Below are 12,483 nucleotides of genomic sequence, written 5' to 3' on the forward strand. Positions count from 1 at the left end.
GACTAGAACCCATAATTGCTCGAGAGCTCGGTACTATCGTAATACATTCGCTTTACTTTAATCTATCTTACTCCATACCACAACAGATCTTACCCTTACCGTGGGGAAGATGGAAATTGGTGGACAGGAAGGGCAGGTTAGCAGAATGGAGAATGATTGCGAAAAGGCAGAGGGAAAGAATATAATGAAGAGTCGAATTCCAGCACGGGAGTTTGATGGTTTCCAATGTACTTCTGTGAGACGGTGCAATGAATTCCATATTGATGCTGGTAGTGCCAAGAGCGAGTGCAGGAAACATACAGGAAGAGGAATAGAAACTAAGCAACGAAGACCCGATCCGCACCCCCGACCCGGCTTTCTTCAATTTTATCACAGTTTCATGGAACCATTTTGCGGGTTTACTGGAGTGTATAGCTGTGGCATGTGGTAATTTGAGTGGCACGAAAGCAGCCCCTTTCGAGGAATAGTTTTGACTTTGACCGGATGTGTCAAGTTTAGGTTGATCTTGTGGGAGTTAATTTGCTGTTTTTCTATTGGGGTTTCCAGAGTGAGCTTGCCATATACGGAGCACATTTTTGCCGCCCATCTTTATTTATTAACATAACGTTCTGGAAATTCTAGGTTTGATCCTGAGCATGGTTGTTCAATTTAGGCAGGCGCTTCTTCAGCAGGAGATAAGGCGATAAGCATTGGCTGCCTTGTAAGGGAGTCGTTGGAAGATCCCGATAGAATAGCGGTGGCCATACAGGTCTCTTTACCTCTGGAAATGTCTTCAAGCACTCCTTCGGCGCAAGAACTTGCTGGTTGTTGGTGGCCGCGAGCATCAACTACCGTAGATCTCCCAGCCTTGGGAGGATCTGCTCCACTATTCCGGGGAAGGTGGACCCTGAAGACTAGACCCAACCAATAGAAGTGCAGAATTCAAGAGTTTGCTCCTAGCGTATTCTAGCTCATAGTACAGTACTATAAAGTATAGGCAGACGAACAAACATTACACAAAAAGGATGGTACTTTCCGGGATAATCCACCAAGGCACAAACGCCTCTTGCCTAGCCAATCATATATGCCAGATTGGTGATCTGGGAATAGCTTCAGGACCCACTTTGCCTATAAATACATGTGTTGCAACATCCATTTCTGATTTTCCCTTCCTACCAACTCCTCCTCCACTTCTATCTCTTCCTGCATTACACACGCAGCCACTCTCCCTCTGATTCCATTTGCTGTTACCCATTCCTCTCATCCACCATGGCCGAACGGCCTGGCTGCCCGGCGGGCCGACCCCCTGCGTACGATGGCCATTGCCCGGATTGTAATCGCCCGGGCCATTGTACGTTGTTTGATACTTCCCGTCAGTTTGTGCCGCGACTAACAAACCGTAGACGCTGAAAGTCCCAACTGTTACATGAGAATGGTCCGGGAATCTCTGGGCCGGCATCACGACCGTGAGCTGAACCATATGGAGGAGTTCTATCGCAGACTAGTTCTGAGTGTAAGCACTTTCTCTACGGTGTTATGTCTGCAATAATTAAATATGTGAGTAGGTCCAGCATGAATCGAACAACCGTGGCTCCTCCGCCGTCGAGTCCCGCTACACGCGCCAAGCCCGCGAACGATCCCGCTCTCCATTGAGCGAATCTGAACGCCTCGAGCGCCTGTACGGGCTCTATGGATCCAGCAGAAGCGTGTTCGCGTCTCAAAACGGCCAGGCTCATAGTATGTCGTGGTCTGGTGCTACCAGCGATCGTCCCCTGTCTCCTCAGTTGGAAGGTTTGCATGAGCCAGAGCCAAGCTCAGATACCCAGGATGCCAACGGCAGCACCCATAGCCACCACCCGACAGGCTCCGCCTCTGTCGCCGGTGCCCACCCCGCTGGTCCCTCTACAACCGACAGTGCCGAAGGAGAAGTCCAGGGAAATGACTTGGGCAATGATGCCACTCGCTCAGGCTAGAGCCCTTCGGCTACCTTGACCAAGTCGATCTCACCAGGTCAGACGACCTGAAAGTAGTGGTCGTCATCAAGTGGTCAGTCGTAACGTCTTTCGTTCTTTGATTCAGCTATCAACGACATCACTTTGCTTTTCGTTCCTCCTCTCTTCTCTCCCGTTCATGTTTTACTATTCTCCCAAGGAAGGGGGCGATAGTGGCAGGCCAGTATTTGTGTAGCCGCTCTACGTAACCGACGAGGATTGATGACTTGTAGTATACTTTAGAAAATAAAGACTCGCTAAGAAGGGGGTGGGGTGATAACACCCGTCAGACTCTCCTTTCTTAGCTGATTACCTTAAGGAGCGCATGGCTATGTGTCTTGAAGTGAATGAGTTATTGTCAAGATGCGCTCAAGACCTGCTTATTATGAAAATTTCATGTGGCCACCATTGTCCGCCATATCCATATTCTGACTCGGTGTCTACACAATTCTGCCACCCTGTGAGGGGCTAAAAGCTTATTGCTAAATAAGCACTAAGCTTGGGCCTCTAGATCAAGTCGTCAATGAAAGACGGAGCATCCCGGCCGGTCTCGGATCCATTCCGGGGTGGCGAACCATAGACCAATAAGACTTGGCATTTTGACTTGTAGTGTACTCCCAGGCCCCTTTTAGCTCTTGCCTGGCAATTCTTGCATAGCTTATTTGATTCTGTGCAAAGTGAGCTGGACTGGCATAAAGAACTAGAGCCAGCTGGCCTTTGGGGTTCTTGTACAAGTTAGGTATTTCCACTTGTATCTTTCTCATCATCTGCTCTGTTAAAATAGCATTTCTGCCTTCTATTTACATCCAGAGAGTATGATAGATAGCACTAGATACGTGGCAATATAATGAAAAAAAGGGCAGTATGGGAATATTTTTCATTAATTGAAATGGCGTGTTCAACAGGATCCAGGGAGGGTTGAAGCGTTTTATACGGGTTTGGGCGCACCGTTTCGAGCTGTGGTCAGACCTACGGTGCAATCTAGAGTTAATCACACGTAATAGACACAAAGAAGAGGAGTGGGTGAATGAGATATGGAAGGAAGGGCACCGGGACAGTTCCCGTTGCTGCGTACTTCTTATTCCCGATTGTAAGGCAACTAGAGGGGTGATGCGACTGATCTAGATGGTCAATGCGCTGCGCTATAGTCTTACATACCTCGGACTTCAGAACTTTGGTTTCTTGTGTATTAACAGGACAGATCGTTTCATGGGCCCTTGAAAATGTATATGACAATGGTGGTAGAATGATCAACCGAGTTGTTTTCTCCACGATACACCCGGGTAGATCGGCAGCCGGAATCACGGCATGTTCCATGTGGGGATTATCTCACACCAGGTATGGCACTTTCGAGGTTATAAATTCTGCGTGTCTTCGTTTCTCTCCATGATCAAATAAATTATCAAACAGCAACCAAAATTGCAAGTCAAAATGAGTCTCATCGATACCCACCACCACTTTGTCCCCGAGTTTTATGCTCAAGGTATGGTACAAAACTCCCGTCCCGACAAATGGATGATTCTAAACACGTTTGTTTTCACAGCTGTCGAGGAGGCCGGAGGTGACCCTTCTGGCTGGCCGACACCTTCCTGGTCATCCGAGGGCGACATTGCGTTCATGGAAAAAATCGGCGTGACCAAGGCTATATTGTCACTAACCGCTCCTGGCGCAGTCATCGCCCCAACGACTGAGAAGAGGAGGGCATTAGCCCGCGAAGCCAACGAATTCGCTGCGACCAAGCGCGATGAAAATCCTCAGAGATGGGGCTTTTTTGCAGCCTTGCCTTGCCTTCTCGATACCGAGGGCGCTCTGGCGGAGATACAATACGCCCTTGATGTATTGAAGGCCGAAGGTGTCACTTTGTTCACAAGATACGGCTCTGGAAATCAATACCTTGGCAGCCCTGAGTTCAAGTCTATCTGGGAGGAATTGAATTCCAGAAAGGCTGTAGTCTTTATTCACCCTACTCATCCCGCTGATACGACTCGAGTCAACCCATTCCTGCCACAACCAGCGATTGATTATCCCCATGAGACCACGAGAACTGCTGTCGACATAATCATCACGAACACAAAGAGAAGCTATCCAGATTGCAAAGTGATTCTCTCGCACGCTGGAGGTACCCTGCCCTTCTTGATTACGCGTATTAGTACGGTGTCTAAGGAAGCCGCTGCAACCGCCCGCATTTACGGGAAAACCTCGGAGGAAATCATGGAAGACTTCCGGTCGTTCTACTTTGACTTGGCTCTATCCAGTTCGGAGGCCGTGCTCAGATTGGTCCTCGACGTTGTTCCCCATGATCATCTTCTCTATGGTAAGGCTTTCTCAATAGTCTGTGCTTCTGCAGTTGCTAATGTATTATGCAGGTTCTGACTATCCCTACGCGTCCCCCGACAAATCACTTGGCTTCAAGCAAGTTCTAGACGGTTTCCCCCTTGACCAGGAGCTACGGGATAAGATCTACTTTGGAAATGCGAACAAACTTTTTGGAAAGCCATAGTAGTATGGCTCTGGGGTGGGAACGTAGTCTTAACTTCCCAAAAAGTGGCTCATCTTGTGATTGGAGATAATGTTAAAATTGAAATCATGAATGACTAGAATACATGTGCCATCTTTTTAAGAGGCTCTTCCATACCCGTAGCCGTTCTTAGGGTGTATCTGAACTCGATGCGTCATGACTCCACTGTAACTATCCTGCATTGACAGTTGTCAATGGTGGTTAGAATGCAATTGCGGTGAACAGTAAACAAGGAATACTTGACCATGAGGGATCCGAGAATTCGGGATAGCCCCCATCGAAGTTTATCTGGGCATACGATTATCGCTCCAGGCATCATTTTGTTGGGCGAAGAGCCGACCCCCGCGTACACGGACCCCAAACCTTGAACTAGGCCGATTTGCTGATCCTTCTGTCCCAATCAAGGGCCTGTTATTCCCAGATACGCCGGAACCAGTCCCGAAACGCGGGGAATCAAGCCTCTGTATAATCCGGGATGAGAACCGAAACTATAGCTACTCATTTCTGTGGGGTATTACACCGTTTCCCCGCGTTATACTAGTCCTGGGGCGAATTAAAACCTAGAATACATAATGAAGTACCCAGGATATGGATATAAAAGGAGGTTCTGGATGCTTTCTAGCAGTCAAAATATCAGAAGCAAGTGATTCAAGCCACGGTTTGAGATTTTCCTAGAAATATAGATCTTGCCCATACCCAGTTCAATCTTTCTCCGCAACTATGAGTGGCCTGGGCTCTGGTAACATTCAGCGAAAGAACTCCTTCCAACATTTGGAGTCAATTGAACCGCCCTCTCCTGTCAAATTGGAAGAAGCGGTCACTTCATCCTCAATAGAGCCTACTTCTCGTGATGCTGTCGACTGGCCACAATGGAAGAAAAATGCTATGATTCTAATGGTCTCATTTCATTCCATGATTTCTGTGTTCATGGCAGCAGGAATTGTTCCAGCAGCTTCTTCAATGGCAAAATCGTATGGTGTGTCCCTTGCTGACGCAAGCTATCTGGTGTCTATTCAAGTAAGTGTCTTTTCTTCACTATGATTCCAGAGTAAATCGGTTTTGTTGACAAACATCAAATTAGATCGTGTTACTTGGAATTGCGCCTATTTTTTGGATTGTTATCACCCAAAGATATGGCCGCCATTACGTCCTTATATTTTCTGTTCTTGCAAGTATGGTGTGCAACATCGGAGGCGCGCGGTGCGAAAGTTACGCTGGCCAGATGATCACTCGTGTTTTGACTGCAACCTTCATCTCGCCACCGATAGGAATTGGCAGTGGAGTTGTGGCTGAATTGTCTACTCCGGATGAATATGCCCGGAAGGTGGGCTGGTGGGTTTTGATGACCATCCTCGGTACCCCAGCTGGTCCTTTGATAATGGGCTTCGTGGTGCAGCACACTCGGGTGGAATTCATATTCTGGATTTATGCCATTATCAATTTCTTGCAAGCGTTGGCTTACCTCTGTTTCGGCGGGGAGACCCTTCGTGTTTCGGGACTTGAGAATGATGTCGCCGGGGAAAAGATCTCGAATTTGCGGATGTCCTTGAAACGGTTACTACCCAAAAGACTTGACCAGCGTTCGATCAAAATTTCGGACTTTGTCTCTCCATTCCGCCTAGCCAAGAACCCTCGAATCTTGGTAGCGGCTCTAGCCACTGCTATCACATTCTGCTATGTAAATATCGTCTTTGTGGTCGAAATGCCACTAACATTCGGGGAGAAATTCGGTCTCAATGCTCAACAAACTGGTCTCCAGTTCATTCCCATAGTCATTGGGTGCATAATTGGAGAGCAGATTAGTGGTCCAATGTCTGACTACTTCATGAAGGTCTATCGAAAGCGCAAAGGCCGTGTCTGTCCGGCCGACCGCCTCTGGCTGACCTATATCGGTTTCCTCACTATTGTTGCTGGGCTTCTGGTCTGGGGATTTCAACTTGAGCGAGCGGAAAGTTGGAATATCACTCCGTGCGTGGGAATTGCTATTGCCAGCTTTGGCAATCAGATTCAATCTACCATTCTCACTGCGTATGCCATTGATACTTCGCCCGATGACTCTGCCTCGATCGGTGTGTTGTTTAACGTCATTAGGCTACTTTATGGCTTTGTTCGTTCTCCTCGGCCTCATGATCTACCCTTCGGCTAACGAAATTCCAGATCGGTCCTTTCTATTTCCCATACATGTTCCGTGCTTTAGGTTTCATTGGCACGGCCGGGGTAATGAGTGGAATCGTCGTCGTAGGCGGAATCATCCCAACATTGATTGTCCAGGTCACAACTCCGCGAGACTGATTTTTGTTTTCATGAGAATAAAATTGGCTTCTGATTGATCTTGAGGGGAGAAGAAGCTATATATAGTGTCAATCCTGTATTGTGCCATCCAACGCACATTGAAGGGACATCTATTAGCAAATACGATCACAGGGAAGGGCTACCGGTCAAGCCTCTAAGCCCTAAGTCTTCCTGTCTTCGGATCAATCTCCTGACGACCTTTGAAATCCACTCTAAGAGACTTGCTACCACCTCGAACTAAATCTTGTAACCAAATAGGGGCTCCTCGCTAGGTAATACGTTAATAGTAGCTCTTTATAATTGGACAATAACTTACTAAGCCTGCGAACAACCTAAATATACCAGGGAGAAAGATAGTCTGACTAAGTCCACTATCAAGTGTATCCACGATGCTATCCACGACGGTGTCTATATGCAACAGAGGCATGAAGAACTGGGATTGATTTGTCTCTCCCTTAAAAAGAGGCGTCTTTGTGAAACTCAAAACCGCAAGCGATGTGCGAACTTTGAGCACATTCTGGCGTCGAAGCTCTTCGGTAAGACACTAAGAAATAAGCACTTTGGAACAAGAGAAAAAAAGGGTATCGCTGGATACACACCTCATGGAACGCAATCAACCCTGCCTTCGAAGCTGCGTAATCTGCAATCCCTGGCGGAGGGATATAAGCACTCATCGACGCAACGTTGAAAATGTGGCCATGGTTGTGCTGGATCATAGTTGGAAGAAACTCTTTGGAGAGTAGGAAAGGTGCTAGTAAATTAGTCTTCAAGGTAATGATATTGTCGCTGTATGAACCTTCGACAATAGTCCGACCTCGAGATAAACCAGCATTGTTGACTACCAATGTCAGCCGGAAACCTACGTCTTATCTTATATTTTTTACTCACCAAGAACTGTTGGATGACCAATTTCGAGTTTTATCTTTTCGCAGACAGATGAGATTGCCTTCTCGTCGCTGAGGTCACACCTATAGTATACGATGCGTTTGGTTCCTTGAGATTTAATCAGCAAAGACTGGGCTATTTGGCGCCTTTTGTCAAAAAGTGGACTCGAGATACCAGGTTCATATGTCAAAGGGATGATGTCTAGTACAATCACCCGAGCCCCCATAGCTGCGAGACGTTGTGATACACCACCGCCGATCCCACCACTCCCACCAGTGACCACCACCAGCTCCTTCTTCCAATCCCAGTTATCATCTATAACCCAGTTGTTTTGACTTTTGGTGCTCAGCCAATCGTTAAGCCACAGGAAGATACTGGTCCCTGCGATCAGTTGCACGGGCTTTTCATACGGCGCAGCAGCGCTTAACTTGGCCCCGTGCACCAAGTACAGACATGCCAAAGTGAATAACGGATGAAGCAGTGTTTGCCGTAGCCCTTTGAAAATTGGGTCAATATAAAGGCCTTCACGGGGAAGGATCGTTCGTTTGGTCGCCATCGTCAAAATCCAGATTTGGGCGTAAATAATGTTCGATCTGGGAGGTGCAGAAGTCTCATCCCGACTGACTTCTTTATGAACTTGTGGAAACCGGAGACGTTGCCGAAACCAACTTGAACTTAGAACTTGAAATTTCCTTGCAGTTTGTCATCTTCTCAGACTTTCTAGACATATCATATAAAGTTGGCAACCGTTCCGTATCTCAGCCGGAAGGTACCCGGATGGCGGTATGCCTGCACAATATCCATCCGAGGGTCGACTTCGCTTGACAACCGGAACGCTCCGATATAAGGGCTCATATGAATCACCCCCACTAGGGATATCCAGGCTATATGGTACACTTGATGGTATTTTCAATCACCGGCATTATGGGCCTTGCATGGTGCCTGGAAGTCGCTGGCTCAAAGCAACCACCAGAGAAGCGATGTAAAAAATACCCCTCTCGTTGTCAAGAAGACAGCACAAGCCAGCACACTCCAGCTCTTGATATTTATTATATCTCATTGAGACGCTCTATTTATAATAGAGGATAAACTGGCAATCAAACGGTGTAGATAAAGATGAAAAACGCCCATGGCACAGATATTGGCCGAAAGTTCAACATTACGAGATTTTGTGTGTTCATCATCCACAAAAACCATGAACCCACTTGACTCAGTGGTTTCAGAGCAGAATAGCTTTCTGTAACAGATTTGATTAAGGGTCAAATGCTGAGACACCTATTCTACGAGACTTGAATTCATATTCTTGAAGGGGCATCTTTCTTGCGTATCTGAGTTCCTGGATATTTAGCCTGAGAAATAAATCCCTTAAGTTTAGATAATGTCTTTCAAGAGAATGGAGGTAGCTAACAAAAAAACGATAAAATATACATTATGAAAACGAATATACAGATGATTGCCTGTTCCAACAGTTCAGCTCTGACTGCCGTTCCTGTCACTCTAATTTCCCAATGCGCATCTTGGACAGCGCTATAGCGCAATAGGTCCTGAACTGGCTGAAGGGGATGCTCCGAGAATCACCGAACTGATTACCTGCCAGGATTCCAACGCAAAACAAAGCCAAGAGCAGAATCCAAGACGACGAACGGGTCGACGGCTTCAACACACGCTGCTAGGTGTCAGCATGACATGTTAGCTAGATCGCAGGGATATTAAAAAGCGAACCTTGATAGACCAGTCAGACCACGTGGGAAACAAACTTCTCCACCAATAATGACCTTGAGTCCAGGGATAAGACATGGAGTTCCAGCTCTTGTCGTTAATATACCACTATACACGCCCTGTCAGAGAAGAGGCAGTAGACGACAGTGATCAAACTAACTTACCGACAGACATCCAGCATTCCAAACGCGCTTTTTCAGCGCGTCCTGCATCCAGTACACGTAATCATGTTCAGCTTTGGCAGTGACCTCGATGGAAGCAGCATCACCATCTAGAACTGGTTTGAGCACACGTAGGGCATAATTTATGGAGCTAGTTGTAACGGTTAGAAACTCGTGAATGGGTAATAAATAATCGAATCGCAACCTACTTCTCTGCAGCCATCATGGCCGACGTATGACCAGTCGCAGCGTTAGGGCCTAAGAGCATGAAGAAGTTGGGGAATCCATTCAGCGCAGAGCAGTTGTAGGCCGCCGGACCGCCGTATTTACTCCAGTGTTGTGAAACGTTTTGGCCGTTGCGTCCAACAACATCCATGTAGGGGATGAATTTGTTGGTTTGGAAGCCTGTTGCGAGAACAATAACGTCGGCTGGAATAAAGCCCTTGTTGGTTTCAATCCCCTCGGCAGTTATTCTTTCGGCTTTCGAATCTGTCAAGACGACTTTGTCATCGTGTAGAGATTCAAGATAACCGGGGTCAAAGATTCGTCGCTAAGGGTGGGATCAGCAATTCGTTCTTTCAAACAGGATGCACCAGATGATAAATGAGGGCAGAAGTACCTTGCAGCCTACGTCAAAATCTGGAATGAGAAGATCGTGATATTTCTCCGGACTAGCCTGCCACATGTACTTTTCCACCTGTTTTCGTCGCTTCTCCCTCAGTTTGGCTGCGCTCTTTGTCATTGGAAATAAGCGGAAATCGTTCTCAGCAATCAAAAAGATGTGGAACCTGTGGAGCCTCATGGCAAGTGGGACGTAGCGGAAGATCCACTGCAGCAGCTTCGGATAGGTAAAGTTTGGGGCCTGGAATATCCAGTGCTTTGTTCGGACAATCTGGGTGAGAGATTTCACACCTCCATTCTTGACCAGGGCCGGCACAATTTGTGCAGCAGTGCCTACAACTGTATCAGAAACTTCCTAGAAAATGAGAAAAATTGACACTTACATCCATTTCCAATAACAACGACATTCTTCCCCTCGAGATCGACGCTATGGTCCCAACGCGCTGAATGGAAGATACTCCCTTTGAAATCCGACGCACCAGGGATTTCGCATGGACGGGGCTCCACAAGTTGCCCCGTAGCCGCGAAAAGAATTTGGCACTCGTGGGTATACTCGCGTCCTGTCTTCAGATCTCGTAGGTAAAGAAGCCATCGATTTGCGTCCTCTCTCCAGATACTGCGGACGACTTCCGTTCCGAAGGTCATCTTCGGAAGGAGGTTGTAGGTTTTTACCACATCATCCACGTACTCCTTGATTTCAGTGTTAGATGGCATAAGCTTGGTCCAGTTCGGGTTTTGCGCGAAGGAAAGACTATAAAGAGCACTTGGGACATCGCAGCCGCATCCTTAGCGGTTGTCAGTTTCAGAGTTAAAGTTAAAGTTGTGTAGTTGCTGGCTGACCTGGATACGTATTGATGTACCATGTTCCGCCACTCGTGGGATGTCGCTCGAAGAAACGAATATCTTCAAGGCTGTACCACCTCTGTAATGTAGCACCTAGAGCCACAGCTGATAATCCAGCACCAACGCAGGCTATCTGGCTATAGGTTGGAACTTCGGTTGACTGTGAAGCCATTTTAGACAGCAATAATCACTAAACCAATAGAAAATATTATGATTTATCCCTAGGCGGGATGCATATTTAACTTAAGTACCATCACTGGCTATCCCTGAATATCAAATTACGCTACGTTGGACCACTCCCGTGACTACGGAATGCACCCGAAACGAGGGATGGCATGTGCTCAAGAGACCTTCTTCATAAATTATCTAGGAAGAACCAGGTGTAGATCAACGCGGAGAAGCGGAACTGGGTGTCGTGTCGTGTGATCAGGGGGTCAATGTAGTCAACCTCCGAGGTCCGTCAGAATCGGGACTGTTCCGAATTTTCATGACATGGTAAGAAGACATCAATTGAAACTCATTTTGGAAATAAAGTCTTGGTAGTTAGCGGAACAAATCCGTGGCTATTGATATGAGCAGTTATTATAATATTGCTAGTAATCGCAGAGGCAAACGCATCTTTGCCCCGAATCACAATTTTCCAAACAGCAGAACCAACCATGTATCTCCACTCGCAGCTACAAACTACTTGGACTAGTATCACAACCAGATACAGGCCTGGTTTCATCGAACTTGTGGCGAATGTTCTGATTCAAATCTTCGGATTCATCATACCAGCAACTGTTTACATGCTTATCGATGTTGCTTTCCCGAAGTTCTCGCAGCGCCACAAGATACAAGGCGCTCGCCGACAGCCGACTCGCCAACAAATTCTGCATTGCATCAGGATTTCCCTTTTCAACCACGCTCTATCATTGGCCATCCACGGCATGATGCTCTACATAGTGGGCTTTGATAATTCACTTATGAATTTGGACGCAACCATACCCTCTCTGAAGACCTTTGTCGGGGATTTCTTCTTTGCGCTACTGGCGCGAGAGGTCTTATTCTACTATGTCCATCGCGCCTTTCATCATCCCAGCATATATGCCTATATTCATAAGATGCACCACAAATACATCACACCAGTGGCATTCGCAGCCGAGTATGCTCATCCGATTGAGCATATTCTGGCTAATGTCTTGCCAATTACACTGCCTCTGTATCTAAAAGGCGCGCATGGCCTCTCCATTATGGCTTTTGTCACCTTCGAGCTCTGGGAGGCCGCGGCTGACCACAGTGGGTATGACTTTTTGAAACTTCCACCTGCTGAGTTGCATGATCTACATCACGAGAAGTTTCGTGTCAACTATGGGACTATCGGCTTGATGGACTGGATTCACGGAACTGATACTGTGGGGTGGGACCGGCCGAAGGGAGGGAAGGTAAAAAGAGCGAATGAATGACCATGAGATGTCGAACACACTCGGGCATC

General features: G+C 47.1%; 6 protein-coding genes across 6 annotated transcripts; 4 read left to right on the forward strand and 2 right to left on the reverse strand.

Moving 5' to 3' along the window:
- Positions 1 to 1,411: 1,411 nt before the first annotated feature.
- On the forward strand, positions 1,412 to 1,952 carry N7496_010529 (uncharacterized protein; the record flags this gene model as incomplete). The annotated part of the gene is made up of 2 exons (XM_056703442.1): positions 1,412 to 1,492; positions 1,587 to 1,952. The coding sequence occupies 2 exons, from the start codon at positions 1,412 to 1,414 to the stop codon at positions 1,950 to 1,952; spliced, it is 447 nt and encodes a 148-aa protein (XP_056552442.1).
- Positions 1,953 to 3,401: 1,449 nt separating this feature from the next.
- On the forward strand, positions 3,402 to 4,470 carry N7496_010530 (amidohydrolase family protein; the record flags this gene model as incomplete). The annotated part of the gene is made up of 2 exons (XM_056703443.1): positions 3,402 to 4,284; positions 4,337 to 4,470. The coding sequence occupies 2 exons, from the start codon at positions 3,402 to 3,404 to the stop codon at positions 4,468 to 4,470; spliced, it is 1,017 nt and encodes a 338-aa protein (XP_056552443.1).
- A 738-nt stretch (positions 4,471 to 5,208) lies between these two features.
- N7496_010531 (MFS transporter) lies at positions 5,209 to 6,780 on the forward strand (the record flags this gene model as incomplete). Its single annotated transcript, XM_056703444.1, has 3 exons — positions 5,209 to 5,505; positions 5,570 to 6,595; positions 6,646 to 6,780. 3 exons carry the CDS (start codon positions 5,209 to 5,211, stop codon positions 6,778 to 6,780), a joined length of 1,458 nt encoding a protein of 485 aa, XP_056552444.1.
- Positions 6,781 to 6,934: 154 nt separating this feature from the next.
- Positions 6,935 to 8,221, reverse strand: N7496_010532 (uncharacterized protein; the record flags this gene model as incomplete). Its single annotated transcript, XM_056703445.1, has 4 exons — positions 6,935 to 7,048; positions 7,097 to 7,324; positions 7,380 to 7,618; positions 7,669 to 8,221. The coding sequence occupies 4 exons, from the start codon at positions 8,219 to 8,221 to the stop codon at positions 6,935 to 6,937; spliced, it is 1,134 nt and encodes a 377-aa protein (XP_056552445.1).
- Positions 8,222 to 9,157: 936 nt separating this feature from the next.
- On the reverse strand, positions 9,158 to 11,181 carry N7496_010533 (flavin-containing monooxygenase; the record flags this gene model as incomplete). The annotated part of the gene is made up of 7 exons (XM_056703446.1): positions 9,158 to 9,192; positions 9,256 to 9,331; positions 9,549 to 9,696; positions 9,755 to 10,095; positions 10,165 to 10,499; positions 10,550 to 10,951; positions 11,007 to 11,181. The coding sequence occupies 7 exons, from the start codon at positions 11,179 to 11,181 to the stop codon at positions 9,158 to 9,160; spliced, it is 1,512 nt and encodes a 503-aa protein (XP_056552446.1).
- Positions 11,182 to 11,668: 487 nt separating this feature from the next.
- On the forward strand, positions 11,669 to 12,454 carry N7496_010534 (sterol desaturase family protein; the record flags this gene model as incomplete). Its single annotated transcript, XM_056703447.1, has 1 exon — positions 11,669 to 12,454. One exon carries the CDS (start codon positions 11,669 to 11,671, stop codon positions 12,452 to 12,454), a length of 786 nt encoding a protein of 261 aa, XP_056552447.1.
- Positions 12,455 to 12,483: the final 29 nt, after the last annotated feature.

This window comes from Penicillium cataractarum, assembly GCF_028827025.1.
Source record: "Penicillium cataractarum strain IBT 29864 chromosome Unknown utg000008l, whole genome shotgun sequence".
Taxonomy (NCBI): Eukaryota; Fungi; Ascomycota; class Eurotiomycetes; order Eurotiales; family Aspergillaceae; genus Penicillium; species Penicillium cataractarum.